Genomic DNA, 13,907 nt, shown 5'->3' on the forward strand with positions numbered 1-13,907 from the left:
CCCCCCTTCATTCTTCCCCTCCTGCTACATTCTTCTTCTTCTTTTTTTCTTTCTTAACATATATTGCATTATTTGTTTCAGAGGTACAGATCTGAGATTCAACAGTCCTGCACAATTCACAGCGCTTACCAGAACACATACCCTCCCCAGTGTCCATCACCCAGTCACCCCATCCCTCCCACCCCACCCCCCACTCCAGCAACCCTCAGTTTGTTTCCTGAGATTAAGAATTCCTCATATCAGTGAGGTCATATGATACATGTCTTTCTCTGAGAAACCACTAACTTTTAAAGACAAATACTTTTCACTAAACTCTGCAAATAGTCTGAAATAACGTTTAAAAAGTATAAATGCAATTAGTATTAGAATGAGTTTCAAATTCCTATAAGGGTGCTTAATTTTCAAGCCTTTCTTTGGTATTAAGAGGAATATAAAAATATAAAATAACAAATCCATAGCACTTAAAATTTAGGAGGTCATATTATCACACTGAGGCTTATTATAGTGTTTATTTGCAAATATAATTTGAGTTTACTACACAATTAAAAATGTGTTAAAATCCAAGAGTTTATCAAACTAGAATGCTCAATCCTTACTTAACAGATAATGCACAATAATTAAACACTGAATCTAATAAAGAATGGTATTTTTTAATTAGCACTGGATTTACCTGTAGTGTTTCTCTGCTAACATATGCAATTTGCAGTTCTGATAGAGGTCCCGTTACTATAAGAGAAGAAAATTAATATTAATGAAATTAGTCAAAGCACATTTTTCAGTAAATGACAAATTTTTACTAGTTCCACTAAGCAATAGCCTTGATATACCTAAACAACTGTACTAAAACGTAAGCTCCATGAGGGCAGGATTTTTTAAATCTGATTTTCTCACAGTTGTATCCCCAGTGTTTAGAACAGTGCCTGGCATGGGAAAGCTGCTAAATAAATGTTTGTAGAATGAGTACAAGACTGAAATAGTCTCTGAAATTAATTATATTTTCATTTTTGCAACTCGCTGATCAGTACTACCTTTTAAATGTTAAAAGAAATGAATCATGGCCAACAGGCTTAGCTAGTTTTTATCAAAGCTTTTCTAAATTGATATGTAATGCATGTATTAAGGACTTTTTTTTTAAAGAGGGGTGGGCAGAGGGGTGCCTGGGTGGCTCAGTTAAGCATCTGCCTTCATCTCAGGTCATGATCCCAGGGTCCTGGGACCGAGCCCCACGTCAGGCTCTCTGCTCAGCAGGGAGTCTGCTTCTCACTCTCCCTCTGTGCTCTCTCGTGCTCACTTTCTCTCAAATAAATAAGTAAATAAATCTTTTTAAAAGGGGGGGGCAGAGGGAGAGGGAGAGAGAGAATCTTAAACAGGCTCCACACCCAGCGCGGAGCCTGAAACAGGGGTTGATCTCACAACCCTGAGATCATGACCTGTGCCAAAATCAAAAGTCAGACAGTTAACCCACTGAGACACCCAGGCACCCCACATTACAGCTAGTTTTAAGTCACTATTTCTTCCCTAAAATTATTAGCTTTATAGCTATAAAATTAATTATGTTCACTATAAAAATCCAATCAATAGACAAGTTTGGAAAGTGAAGGCCTCTTCCTTACCCAAACTATTACTCAATAATAGGCAATATCAATAATTTGGCCTATAGCCAACCAGATAATTTTATGTAAAGACACATTTTAAATATATGTATAGATCTCACAGAAGAATACGAATGGAATCATATTACATACACAATTCTAAAACCTACCTTTTTTACTTACCATGGACAACTTTCTATATCAATACATGTAATTCAATCATAATATTTTTCTGTGTGCATCTATCCACTACTGAGACATTTACGTAGTTTTCTCTTTTTCCCTACAAAATCACTTTAAAGTCTCTCTACATTAGGTGGGAGAGACTATTCTAAAAATTGAATTAAATTCCAATGATGGAATCTTTTGCTAGATAGTAACCTCTTTGTAAAAATGTTTACTCTGGGGTATTTGTGGTATTTTACAATTGTGGAAGAGAGAAATCTATTTCATTTAGATTTTGTTAAGGACAAGTCTGGGTTTGAACGTCTGAAGATAAGCCATATAACCAATTCTTGTGGTCTGTAAGCGCCTCTTATTCAGTAAAATGGGACTCCCTTTACATTTGTTTCCACAGTATGGCAAACACCCTGAAAACAATACCTAGAAATGACAGAAAAGAATATTCTAAATAATCTTTTAAGTGCCTAGCTAAGTTAAAAAGTAAGAGACTTGCCCAGGAGCCAAAAACAAAAGGGGAAATGAAAATCAGAATGGTAAAAATGTGAAATATTCTAAGAGAAAGGTCAATCTTGGTAAGCTGGGGCTTTAGTTTTATCCCCTACATGGGGAATAGAACAGAAGAAAAGGCCATTCATCTGTAGAGGAACAGTTAAAACAAATATGCCCATAAAACCAGAACCTTCAAAGGGCTACATCCTCATCTTAAAAGGATAGACAAGGACAAGGAGAAGACTAAGGATTTTGTATCATGGCCTGGGGTCTGGATAGGGGAAAATATCTTCTAGATTCTGTCACACAGGCCTCTTCTTCACTCAGGTTTAGGGTTCAAATATATTGGATACACCGAGGTCTTAGGATCACAGAAAGAAGATTAAAAACACCACCACCACCACCACCACCACCACTATGGAAGGACCCACTCTCAAAAGCCATAGGGAATTCCTGCTGAACCTGATCTCAGAATTCAAAATTATTAAATAAGTGGAAAGCAATTCACCATAAATGACATAATAGAATGTGGAAAACTGTTAAAGAACAATATTAAACAGAAAATGTTCAATGGAAAACGGGGAAAAAAGTATTATATTGGAACAATGAAAGGTTCCAATGTCAGTTCTTCAAAGAAAAAAATAAACAAAAGGAGAGAAGAAACTCATGAAAAAATATAAATTCAAAATGTATCCGCACACACATACCTGTGGTAATTTAAAACATGTCTACAAGTGTTGGAACTTAATTCCCTTCCCGAGTATGGGCTGGACAGAAATGACTTGCTTCTAAAGAACAAAACATGGGGGAAGAGACAGTATACACCTTGTGCAACTACATCATAAAAGGCTTTGGGGCTTCCTCCTTGCTCTCTGAGACTGCATGCTCTGGGGAAGCCAGCTGCCACATCGTGTAGACACTCAAGCTGTCCTACGGCCAGATCCACATAGTAAAAAATGGAGACCCGCCAAGAGCCATCAAGGACCTGAAGCTTTCTGCCAACAGCCATGTTAAGTGAATCAAGATGAAAGTGAATTCTCGAGCCCTACTCAAGCCCGCAGAGGACTGCAGTTCCAGCCAAATAGCTAGACTGCAACTTTATGAGAGAACTTGAGCTAGAATTGCCCAACTAAGCCATTCTTGAATTCTTGACCCTCAGAAACTGGGACGTAATATTTACTGTTTTAAGCTGCTAAATTTTGGGATTATTTGTTATATAGCAATAGACAACTAATACAGTTCCCTTTTGTAAGATTTAAAATTTTAAAAAATCATATGGAGTGATGGAATTAAGAACAGTAAAACAAAATATAAAAATTGGTTTAATGATACTTTAGAAAGCAGAAATAAAAAAAGAAAGAAGTAACGGTAAAAAGCAGGCTTTGCAAATTTTGCATGACAGATCAAAATATACTGTGCATACACATATAAAAAAGCAAAATCCCACAAGCATTAGGGTTATTAGAAAAGAAGAACTTCTCTTTCACTAGGTGAGGTAACCCAAGTTAGTACACTAGTCCCACAGAATGACAATGTGATAAAAGAGAGAAGAGAAAGAGAAACAGAAAGAAACGGAGGCATCTATCTTATGATGCTGTGCAAGTAGAGAGCCCTACAGACTAGCCAAAGAGGAGTATACACATCGCCATGAGGAGGTCTCTTGGTGGCAATCAAGATGCAGTCAAGAGTGAATAGGGAGGGCACCTGGGTGGCTCAGTTGGTTAAGCAACTGCCTTCGGCTCAGGTTGTGATCCCAGGGTCCTGGGATCGAGTGCCACATCAGGCTCCCGCTGCTCAGCGGGGAGCCTGCTTCTCCCTCTCCCTCTGCCTGCCACTACCTCCTGCTTGTGCACTCTCCCTCTCTGTCAAATAAATAAGTAAAATCTTAAAAAAAAAAAAAAAAAAAGTGAATAGGGACTGGGGTTTTGTATAAGCATGTAAATCCCTTGCATGTATATTTGAGAATATCCAGGGTGTTGCAAATTATCATTTCTTCCATTGACCAAGTTGCTGATCAGTATAAATAAATCAGTATTAACAAATTCATATTACTTTGTTATTTCCAACATTTGGTTGAAATGGAATGACAACAATCATGGCAAAACTATTTCTGTAACTAAACTGGCCTTCTTGCTTCTTCATGAAGAAAGCAGAACCAGACACTTAAGAGCAAGCATATATATCTGATGGAATTACTTAACAATCTGAGAAAGACTGAAAAGTATGCTTAAAAAACTAAAGATGTAAAAGAAGGAGTGAAAAATTACAAGAGAATAAGACACAAATATAAAATGAAGGGAGACTTGAAATAGAACCAAACACTTTCTAGAAATGAGAAAAACAGTCACCAAAAATTAAAACCTAATGGATGTACTAACCACAGCTGTAAAATCAGTGAACTATAAGATGGTTATGTGTATCCTCAGTGCTCTACTGAGGGATTAAAAAGTGCAAAGTATACAGTTGAGTTTAAGAGACACAGAGAAGATCTAATGTATATCTAACTGATATTCTAAAAGGAGAGAGATCAAAGAGACTGGGGTAGAAAAGATTTTAAGAGATAATAATTGATAACTATCCAGGCTTGATGAATAAATTAAATCCTCTCTGGTAAGCACTTTAAGTCCTCAGCAAGAAAAGTAAATGTAAATCCATGTTTAGATACTAAAAACACCAGAAATTAAGAGAAAAAAATGTTAAAATCGATTAGAAAGGAAGATTACCTGAAAAGGATTAACACATAGTTAGAGCGACAGAAGATACCAACAGCTATAGAAGCTAGAAGACAGTGGTCTAATACATTCAAAATGCTGACAGAAAATATCTGCCTATACTACACTTAAACTATGACTGAACAATGAGGGTCAAAGACTGATAGTGCACCCCTAGAAGACTCAGCTGAAAGAACTTCAGGACAAAGGAAATTAAATGAATAAATACGAGAAAAAAATAGTAGATAAATTAGTCCAAATTAAGACAAAAAAAGGGAAATAGCCTTTTGAATTTTGAATAGCTTTCAGAAATACTGTGTATGTCCTGCAATGCAAAATAATGCCAAATATTTCTCAACTTTCACTGAATCTTGGAAATCAAAATGTCATTAATAAAAAATTCTCAAATATAAAGAACAGCCATACTTAATAAAAAAATATTCTCAGAAAAGAAATAACTTTTCATAAAGCAGAAATGTTCTCATGTTCTTCCACCTGGCTTTCAAGGCTCTCTGTATCCGACCCTACTCCCCATATATAGACCCTACACCAATGAGAGTGATCTCACATGTCACACCTTCATGTCACTGTATTGCTGTTTCATCTCCTAGGATGTACTTCTACCTCTTCTTTCTACCCAGAGTTTATGTATCTTTTAAAGAACAATTAAAAACCCATTTTCTTCATTAAACCTTCAAAAACAATTCCAGAAAATCTATCATTTCCTTTTTCCCACTCCAACTGTAGTTAGTAGTACTTTAAAATACTATTATGTCAATCTTTATGGTAAGTAAAATCTACACCAAGAAGATACAGTAAAATGAAGTGAATGGAGAGAGTAAAATTCCTATCCGAATAGTCTTTTAACATCTGCTTTATTACAATCAGCCGCCAAAATTACTTAAGAGGCCCTAATGGGAAAATCTGAGCCCAAATCCCCTATCAAGAAACATGAAAAAAATTTCCAAAATATTTTCTCGTAAAATTGACATGACTTATTTTATTTTACATTAATCAAAAAGCACAGCTCCAGTAAAAGAATAAACCCACTCTGCAGTTTGTGACAATAACCCATTAAACAGAACCAGAATGGGACAGAGAGAGAAAGAAAAGACTATAAACACTGTTATTATACTTTACAAATCTTTCTTACATACTCCACTGAAATCTCAATAAAAAAAGCTTTAATAATTTTTAATTCCCCAGAATCTAGTATTTAAAAAAGTAAACAATTTAATTGATGCTTCTTGAATACACGAGAGCAAAATCAATTCTTTGTATTAATACTACTCATGTATTAACTGGATATTCTTCTGGCTTAGTGTTAACCCTCAAAGCCTTTACATGTTTCTTACAAATCTGAGTTTGAAATTTTGAACTAACTATATATAATATGTCTTCTTTAGAATTAGCAAATAGTTCAACTGCATATAATTTTGCAACTTATAATGCAAATACTCCTTTCATCCATATAGATCTTAAATTCTTTTATATATCTAAATAACAACAATAAAACATACTTTCCTCAAAACAACATTAATGCTTTAATATAGTAAATAACTATATTTTAAGAAATTCTACTTAATGTGTATAAAACATAACTTTTGTCTTACCATGATAAATATCCTGTAAAGAACCACCTCCACAAAACTCCATGCAAATCCAAAGTTTATCTCGCCTGTAAGGAGAAAATAGCATGTATCACATTGTAACAAGTATCTTTTAAGGTTATATCCTATGACCTTGAAAAACCACATAAATGCAAAGTGCTAAGAAAAAAGCTAGTTAATCTCTATGAGTAAAAGAATTACTTAGTATGTTATAACTCAACCCAAGGTTTTAATCCTTAAAAAATACACCATTTGTAGGATAGAAAAATGTCATCAGCCACATCCAAATGAGAGGAAATTTCTCTTTCCTTAAAAGCTTCCCCTCCCTTATAGTTTACCCATCTACCCCAAGATAGTATTACAAAAGTTAAATGTTAATTAAAATGTTCATACCAAAAACTATGCAGAAAATTCATTACAGAATATGTCTCAAAGCATATCACTTTAATAGTGCTGTCATCAACCAAATAGACAAAATGTATATTTTACCCTCACATCTAGATTCAACAAAGGTCTTTCCAAAATAATCTGTTAAAATTTATCACTGTGTTTAGATAGCATTTCTCTCTCACACTCACTTAAGATACCATAATCACAGTCACAGGAGAAATGATTAGCAAAGATTTAATAGCTTATTCCTTGTTCAATCTTCACTATTTCATCTCAAAATGTACCAGGAAATATACTATTCTTAAGGGACAGAGATGGAATAAAAGTCTTTGAACTCAGCAAGTTCAACTGAATGCAGAAGATTCTGCCTTAAGATGTCGGTCTTTTTCACCACTGCATTCACAGTACCTAGAAGAGCCAGCAAATGAATATTTCATAAATGAATGAATGCAACAGTGACTGAAAGAATAAACATATGGATTAGATCAAGAGTCAGCAAACCAGAGCCAGTGGGCCAAATCTAGCCTGCTGCCTGATTTGTACTGACCAGGAACTAAGAATGGTTTTTATATTTTGAAATGGTTGGGGGGCAAAAATCAAAAGAAGAATATTGGGGAGGGTATGTGATATGGTGAGCGCTGTGAATTGTGCAAGACTGTTGAATCACAGATCTGCACCTCAGAAGCAAATAATACATTATATGTTTAAAAAAAAAAAAAAAGAAGAAGAAGAAGAAGAAGATAGCAGGAGGGGAAGAATGAAGGGGGGGGACATCGGAGGGGGAGACGAACCATGAGAGACGATGGACTCTGAAAAACAAACTGAGGGTTCTAGAGGGGAGGGGGGTGGGAGGATGGGTTAGCCTGGTGATGGGTATTAAAGAGGGCACGTTCTGCATGGAGCACTGGGTGTTATACACAAACAATGAATCATGGAACACTACATCAAAAACTAATGATGTAAAGTATGGTGATTAACATAATAAAAAAAATTTTAAAAAAAGAGTATTTCTTGACACATAACAATTACATGGAATTTAAATTTTAGTGTCCACATAAAGTTTTATTGAAACACAGTCACACGTATTTCTGGCTACTTTTGTACCAAAGCAGCACAGTTGAGTAATTATGACAGAGAGAAACAGACAAAGCCTAAAATATTTACCATACAGTCTTTTACAACAAAGACCCCTGGATTAGATTATAATTTGATTAAATACATAATCCAGGCATGTATAAAGTTCTATGAGAACCAAAAGGTAAGAACACCTAGGAACGTCAAGGGAAATCACTAGGGAGGAGGTATCATTTGAGTTGGGTCTTGAAGTTAAAGTAGGAATTCATCAGAGAGACAGGAAAGGGATCTGAGCAGAGAATGAACATTTGAGAGAAGATGCCACACATGAGAGACTGTGGGTGGTTTTAGTGTGAGTGGAACACAGACTCGCTGAAGAGACAATGGCAGGAAAGGGAGCGAGAGCAGGTTGGTTTGTACACTCCTCAGTTTAGTTACCTTCATCTGGATGGTCTCTACTTTGTCAATGTCTTTTAAAACATGGCATCCAGAATCAAGTATTATTCCAAGTGTTGCATAAACAGTGCAGCTGTTATCAGGAGTAAATCACACATGGTGCTGGTGGTGAGATGAACCAGACCTAAGAGGTGAGCTGACCTGGGCGAGTGTGATGGGACAATGCAGCATGTAACAAGAGAACACAAGTATCCAAGCATGAAGGTCAGCAAACTTAGGGTACAGAATGAAAAAACACCGTGATTCTAGAGACAAAGCTGAATATCATGAAGACCAGAAGAAATCTGAAGTCACTCTAGTATCTAAAATTCACAGGTGGTCCACATACCAATGAAACGAGGCATGACGGTATGGTGCAGTATGAGTTAGCTGCCCAGTGGCCTGGTTTTAATAACTCTTAAAATGGATGCCGAGTGCTGGCAAGATGTGTGGCCTTATCCAAAAGGATGAAGGCATTTATGACTGGTGATTGCTACACAGGGAGAAGTCTAACTACCTCAGAGAATCTAACAATTATCTCCTTTATTTGAACACTTATATTTCTACTCACTTGGCTAAAGGCTATCTTCAGGTTCTTAGCAACTGCTCTAAAAACTGCTGGTTTGCAAGGCTGAAGTTTAACTAAAACCTCTGGATCTTTTTTGTGTAAAAAGTAGTCAGATGATTTTCTCCAGTTCCACATTTACCTGGTTCATTAAAAATATGCAGAGAACTTCGTCCTGATTTGTTAAATCTCATTCTTTAAAAAAAAGAGTCTTGATCCACAGATTTACTTCTGATGTACACCTTACTAGCTCTCCCACTGTTTTACTTAAAATACTTGAGCACAGACAGCGTGACACACATTTCCAATTGGAAACACCCCTCTGTGCTGGTGCCCACAGGCCCCCGAAGTGGCTGACTGGCAAGACCCTAAGCGGGAGTCTACCTTCCAGAGGCAGCTACAAGGGCTTTGCTTTTAAGCTACTTTGATCTGTGAGTGATTGTACTAATGAGCTTAAGGAATGTTAGAAATATCTTTTTCATTAATGACATAAATGCTACTCTGTATAGATGGCTTACAATTACCATTTGGCACCTCTCTGCCTTTGTTTAAACTGAGGTGTAAGACTGGCAAGTCCACCAACCAGTAAACTTTGGAATGCTGCTTCGGCTCCAATTTGATATGTGTATGTGCAAGATACCCCAGCCTGTTCTCTTTGGGTCAGCTGAATCCTTCCTCTAAGAACAGTGATTCTCAAAATGTGGTCTGGGGGTCCCTGAGGGGAAAGCCTTTCAGGGGGTCTTTCAGGGGGCCAGCAAGGTCAAACCATTTTCAATATAACACTAAAAAGTTATTTTCCCTTTGTACTCTCATGAGAATCCAGAGGAATTTTCCAGAAACTAGACAAAGTGATGATGATGTCATCCCTCTGACAGCTACTGCATATGTGCTTATGTATTCCTGGTCCAAAATTTTCTGAAGTTTTAATTTCTAATATAGTGAATAGCAATAGATATAACCCACATAAACAAAAGCTCTGTGTGGTACTCAATAATTTTTAAGAGTGTAAAATAAAAGAGGTTCTAATACCAAAATGTTTGGGAACCACTGCTCTAACATATTTTCACGTCTGCCCCAAATGACTCTTTCATGTAAAATACCTGTCGCGGGTGCTTCAGGAACAGGTACTGGGGACTTCTTACACATCTTATAAAAACTGGGGGGATGGCTGTTTTGGGGTCTGCTCAGGATAAAATGAAATAACACGTAAATTGCTTAGTAAAGGACTCAGAATATAAACCCAATAAATGTATGCTGTTTTCTATTCCTTCTGTTATAATTCATCTTGTAGTATATTTATGTAAGTCACCTAAGTTGCTCCTGGAACTGAACCAAGGTATAAATAAATAAAACTGGCGCTTTCTTTTTAAGGAAAAAAAAAAAGAAGAGAGATGGGACTGACCGACATGACTTCTTACTAAAGTCATGCTAATCACCACTTCTTTCTTTTAAGTGCTCACTAATTATCTGAATAATAATTTATCCTAGTGGGGGCTGATGACTGACATCAAGTGTAACAGTCTACTTTGTAGAAATCACCTTTTCCTTTCCTTTGCAAATTGGTCATTGCTGATCACTAATATTTTGGTACCTCTCCTATTTGTCAAAAGACACTCAGTGATAGTGGGTACCAATCCCATCTGCTAACTTTTCAGTATAAGAAGATATAATTTATATAAGTCTAAAAGCTTAGATTCATTTAAAGTGTCTAGCTGTTCTATAATTATCTCCTCACCTATCTCATGATTCAATTCCTTCTTAATGTTTTTTTTTACCCTTTCCAATTTTTTTTTAAAGATTTTATTTATTTATTCATAAGAGACAGAGAGGGAGAGGCAGACGGAGAAGCAGGCTCCCCGCTGAGCAGGGAGCCCGATGCGGGACTCAATCCCAGGACCCTGGGGGATCATGACCCAAGCCGAAGGCAGACACTTAATCATCTGAGCCACCCAGGCGCCCTACCCTTTCCAATTTGAAAACAATTCTCCTCGGTAGAGAAAATGGACACAGGAAATGAGTTCTCTGCTTTCTTACATATTTCAATATTACATCATCCTCCACTTGATGCTGTCCTATCCCCTTTCCTATCCTGCTTTAAAACATAATTTTCTAGTCATTCTATGAAAAATGACTCTCTAAACTTACAAAGGAAAAAAAATCAGGATTTGAAAAAATATATACTATATACATACTTTACTTTTTAAGATGCCTAAAATACTTTGTATTTATAACATTCTATTTAGTTAAGTCTGGAATTATCAAAAAAGGTTGAATATTCAGAGTCTAACAGAAAAAGGACTTCCATCTATTCCATGAATGTCCCTCTCTTGATGACAAATCTGCATCTGCTAGGGCGCCTGGGTGGCTCAGTCATTAAGCGTCTGCCTTCAGCTCAGGTCATGATCCCAGGGTCCTAGGATCGAGCCCCGCATCGGGCTCCCTGCTCCGCAAAAAGCCTGCTTCTCCCTCTCCCACTCCCCCTTGCTTGTGTTCCTGCTCTCGCTGTCTCTCTGTCAAATAAATAAATAAAATCTTAAAAAAAAAAAAATCTGCATCTGCTTTTGGTCATTCACCAAGCCATCTGCCTAAAAGGAAAAGGACTCAAGTCAATCGGCCATTTTATGCAGGCCAATACATTCTAAAATCTTTGTCCCTAGATACATGAATTGAAACAACCACTGAGGTAAATATTCGGGGTATCACTATAGGTATCAAATCTCCTTAGAATTCTTGTCTTATTCTGTAAAGTTGTCTTTTTTTTTTTTTTTAAAGATTCTATTTATTATTTGACAGAGAGAGAGACAACACAAACAGGGGGAGCGGGAAAGGGAGAAGCAGGCTTCCCGCCAAGCAGGGAGCCTGATGCGGGGCTCGATCCCAGGACCCCGAGATCATGACCTGAGCCAAAGGCAGTTGCTTAACCAACTGAGCCACCCAGGCACCCCCAAGTTGTCTATCTTATAAGGAATAGGAAAATAAATAAGGGGGGAGTTCACTATTTTAATCTTCTAGTTCAATGTTTACTAGAGTATATAGGAACTAACATTCTAATATTAATTCTATTTCACTGAACTGACAATATTATAATTTCTAAAACATACTTTTTAATCTTCCCATACTTTGTAACACATCAGACTTAAAACCAATTAAACAATATAGAATTATTTATATATTTTGCCCAAACATAACATAATTTAAAAAGTAAAATAAAATGTGAGCAAGGTCACCAAGAATCCGCAGCTCTAGAACGTCTGCTAGAGACTGGCATATACCAAATCATTCTCCCCGAAATGGGACGGCTAGCCATGGCCCCACACTGTAGTGCCCTGAGCCCGTACTTAACTGTGGGTTACCTTGCTGAACAAAAGCATCTGCCAATAGCTACTCCACCATATTCAGCAAAATAATTCAATTCCTAACCAGAACTATCAATGTGAAAAATAAAAAGTTTAATAACTGCTAGTTGTTTTAATATAGGATAACTTATTTAATGTGAACTGAATTTAAAATGTTTTGGTGCATTTTTTAATTTTTTAATATTTTATTTATTTATCTAGAGTGAGAGAGAGTGTGTGTGTGCACGTGAGCAGGGGGAGAGAGAGAGAGAGAATCTTAAGCAGATTCCCCGCTGAGCATGGAGCCCAACACACGGCTTGATCTCACGACCCCCGAGATCATGACCTGAGCCAAAATCAAGAGTCGGACGCTCAAATAACCCACCAGGTGCCCTTGGTGCATTTTTAAACAGACATGCAAAAACTACTACATTTCAAAGGTTATAGGTAATTCATCTATCTGCTTCCCCTTTAACAATGAGGGATAATTCTGTATTCAGGGATACAAGGTGACCTACTTATCTGTAATTATACCTAACATCCCCCAGTTCTACCTACGAATTTTCAAAGAATGGGTGACTGGACAGCAAACCTATGTGAAGTATACTTCCCATAAAAAAAAAAATCAATGTACAGTTAAACCAGTTTTAGAAATGTCACATACTGTAGTCTTCTCTTGGAAATTAACAATGCCACTGATATATTAAAGGCTCTAAGAAATCCTGCAGTGAGGCAGGGGGAGCTGACAGAAGGAAAGAAGGAAAAAGTGGGGAGGGGAGACAGAAGAGAAGAAAGAAAGAAAGAATGGGGATGGAGAAAGCTAGTAAGTGGAGAAAGGGGAGGAGGAAGAAAGAGATAAAAAAAAACAAAGGAGCAGAGAGGAAAGGGGAGAAGAAATAAAACTTCTTTAATTTTGTTTAGTTCACTACTTCCCCAAATTATTTATTCCATAGACCCATTTGTTTCAAATCACATATGAGCATCCCTCAGAACTAATATTCTGTAGGAAACACCCTAGCAATACTGGTATAAGAAGGTATTCTCATAGAGAGTTCCACCAAATTTTTTGCTTAAAACAGTGGTTCTCAACTGGGGGTGATTTTGCCCCTCAAGGAATATTTGTTGAAGACATTTTGGGTTGTCACAATTGGGGAGATGCTACTGGCATCTAGTAGAGGCCAGGGACATTGCTAACTATCATATACACGTTTGAAGGAACTGCTATTACTACTACTCCTACTGCACTTGAAGGAAACAAATGATGTTTATGGCCAAACATCATGTATAACCAAAAAACTTAAAAACAAAATAGGAACACTGGTGGAAAACTGGTGAAATCAATATGAAGTATCTTAGTTTGGCTAATGGTATTGTACCAAAGTTGATTTCTTAGTTTTGACAAATATATCATGGTTATGTAAAACGTCAGCTTTAGGGGAACACTGAGAAGAACTCTTTGTACCATCTTTACAACTTTTATGTAAATCGAACACAGTCCAAAATTAAAAGCTTCCATTTTTTAA

The 13,907-nt window shown here is 36.8% G+C and overlaps 1 protein-coding gene across 4 annotated transcripts in view; it reads right to left on the minus strand.

Moving 5' to 3' along the window:
- Positions 1–13,907, minus strand: part of MAP4K3 (mitogen-activated protein kinase kinase kinase kinase 3) — a 183,540-nt gene that overhangs the window by 73,088 nt on the left and 96,545 nt on the right. For all 4 annotated transcript variants that reach the window (XM_032410353.1, XM_032410352.1, XM_032410356.1 and 1 more), the window contains exons 4-5: positions 6,589–6,653; positions 671–726 (exon numbers count right to left, since the gene is read on the minus strand). In XM_032410353.1, the coding sequence (XP_032266244.1) occupies positions 671–726; positions 6,589–6,653 (121 nt within the window). The remainder of the gene's footprint in view (positions 1–670; positions 727–6,588; positions 6,654–13,907) is intronic.

The sequence above is a fragment of the Phoca vitulina genome, unplaced genomic scaffold (assembly GCF_004348235.1).
Source record: "Phoca vitulina isolate PV1807 unplaced genomic scaffold, GSC_HSeal_1.0 scaffold12, whole genome shotgun sequence".
In the NCBI taxonomy this organism is placed as follows: Eukaryota; Metazoa; Chordata; class Mammalia; order Carnivora; family Phocidae; genus Phoca; species Phoca vitulina.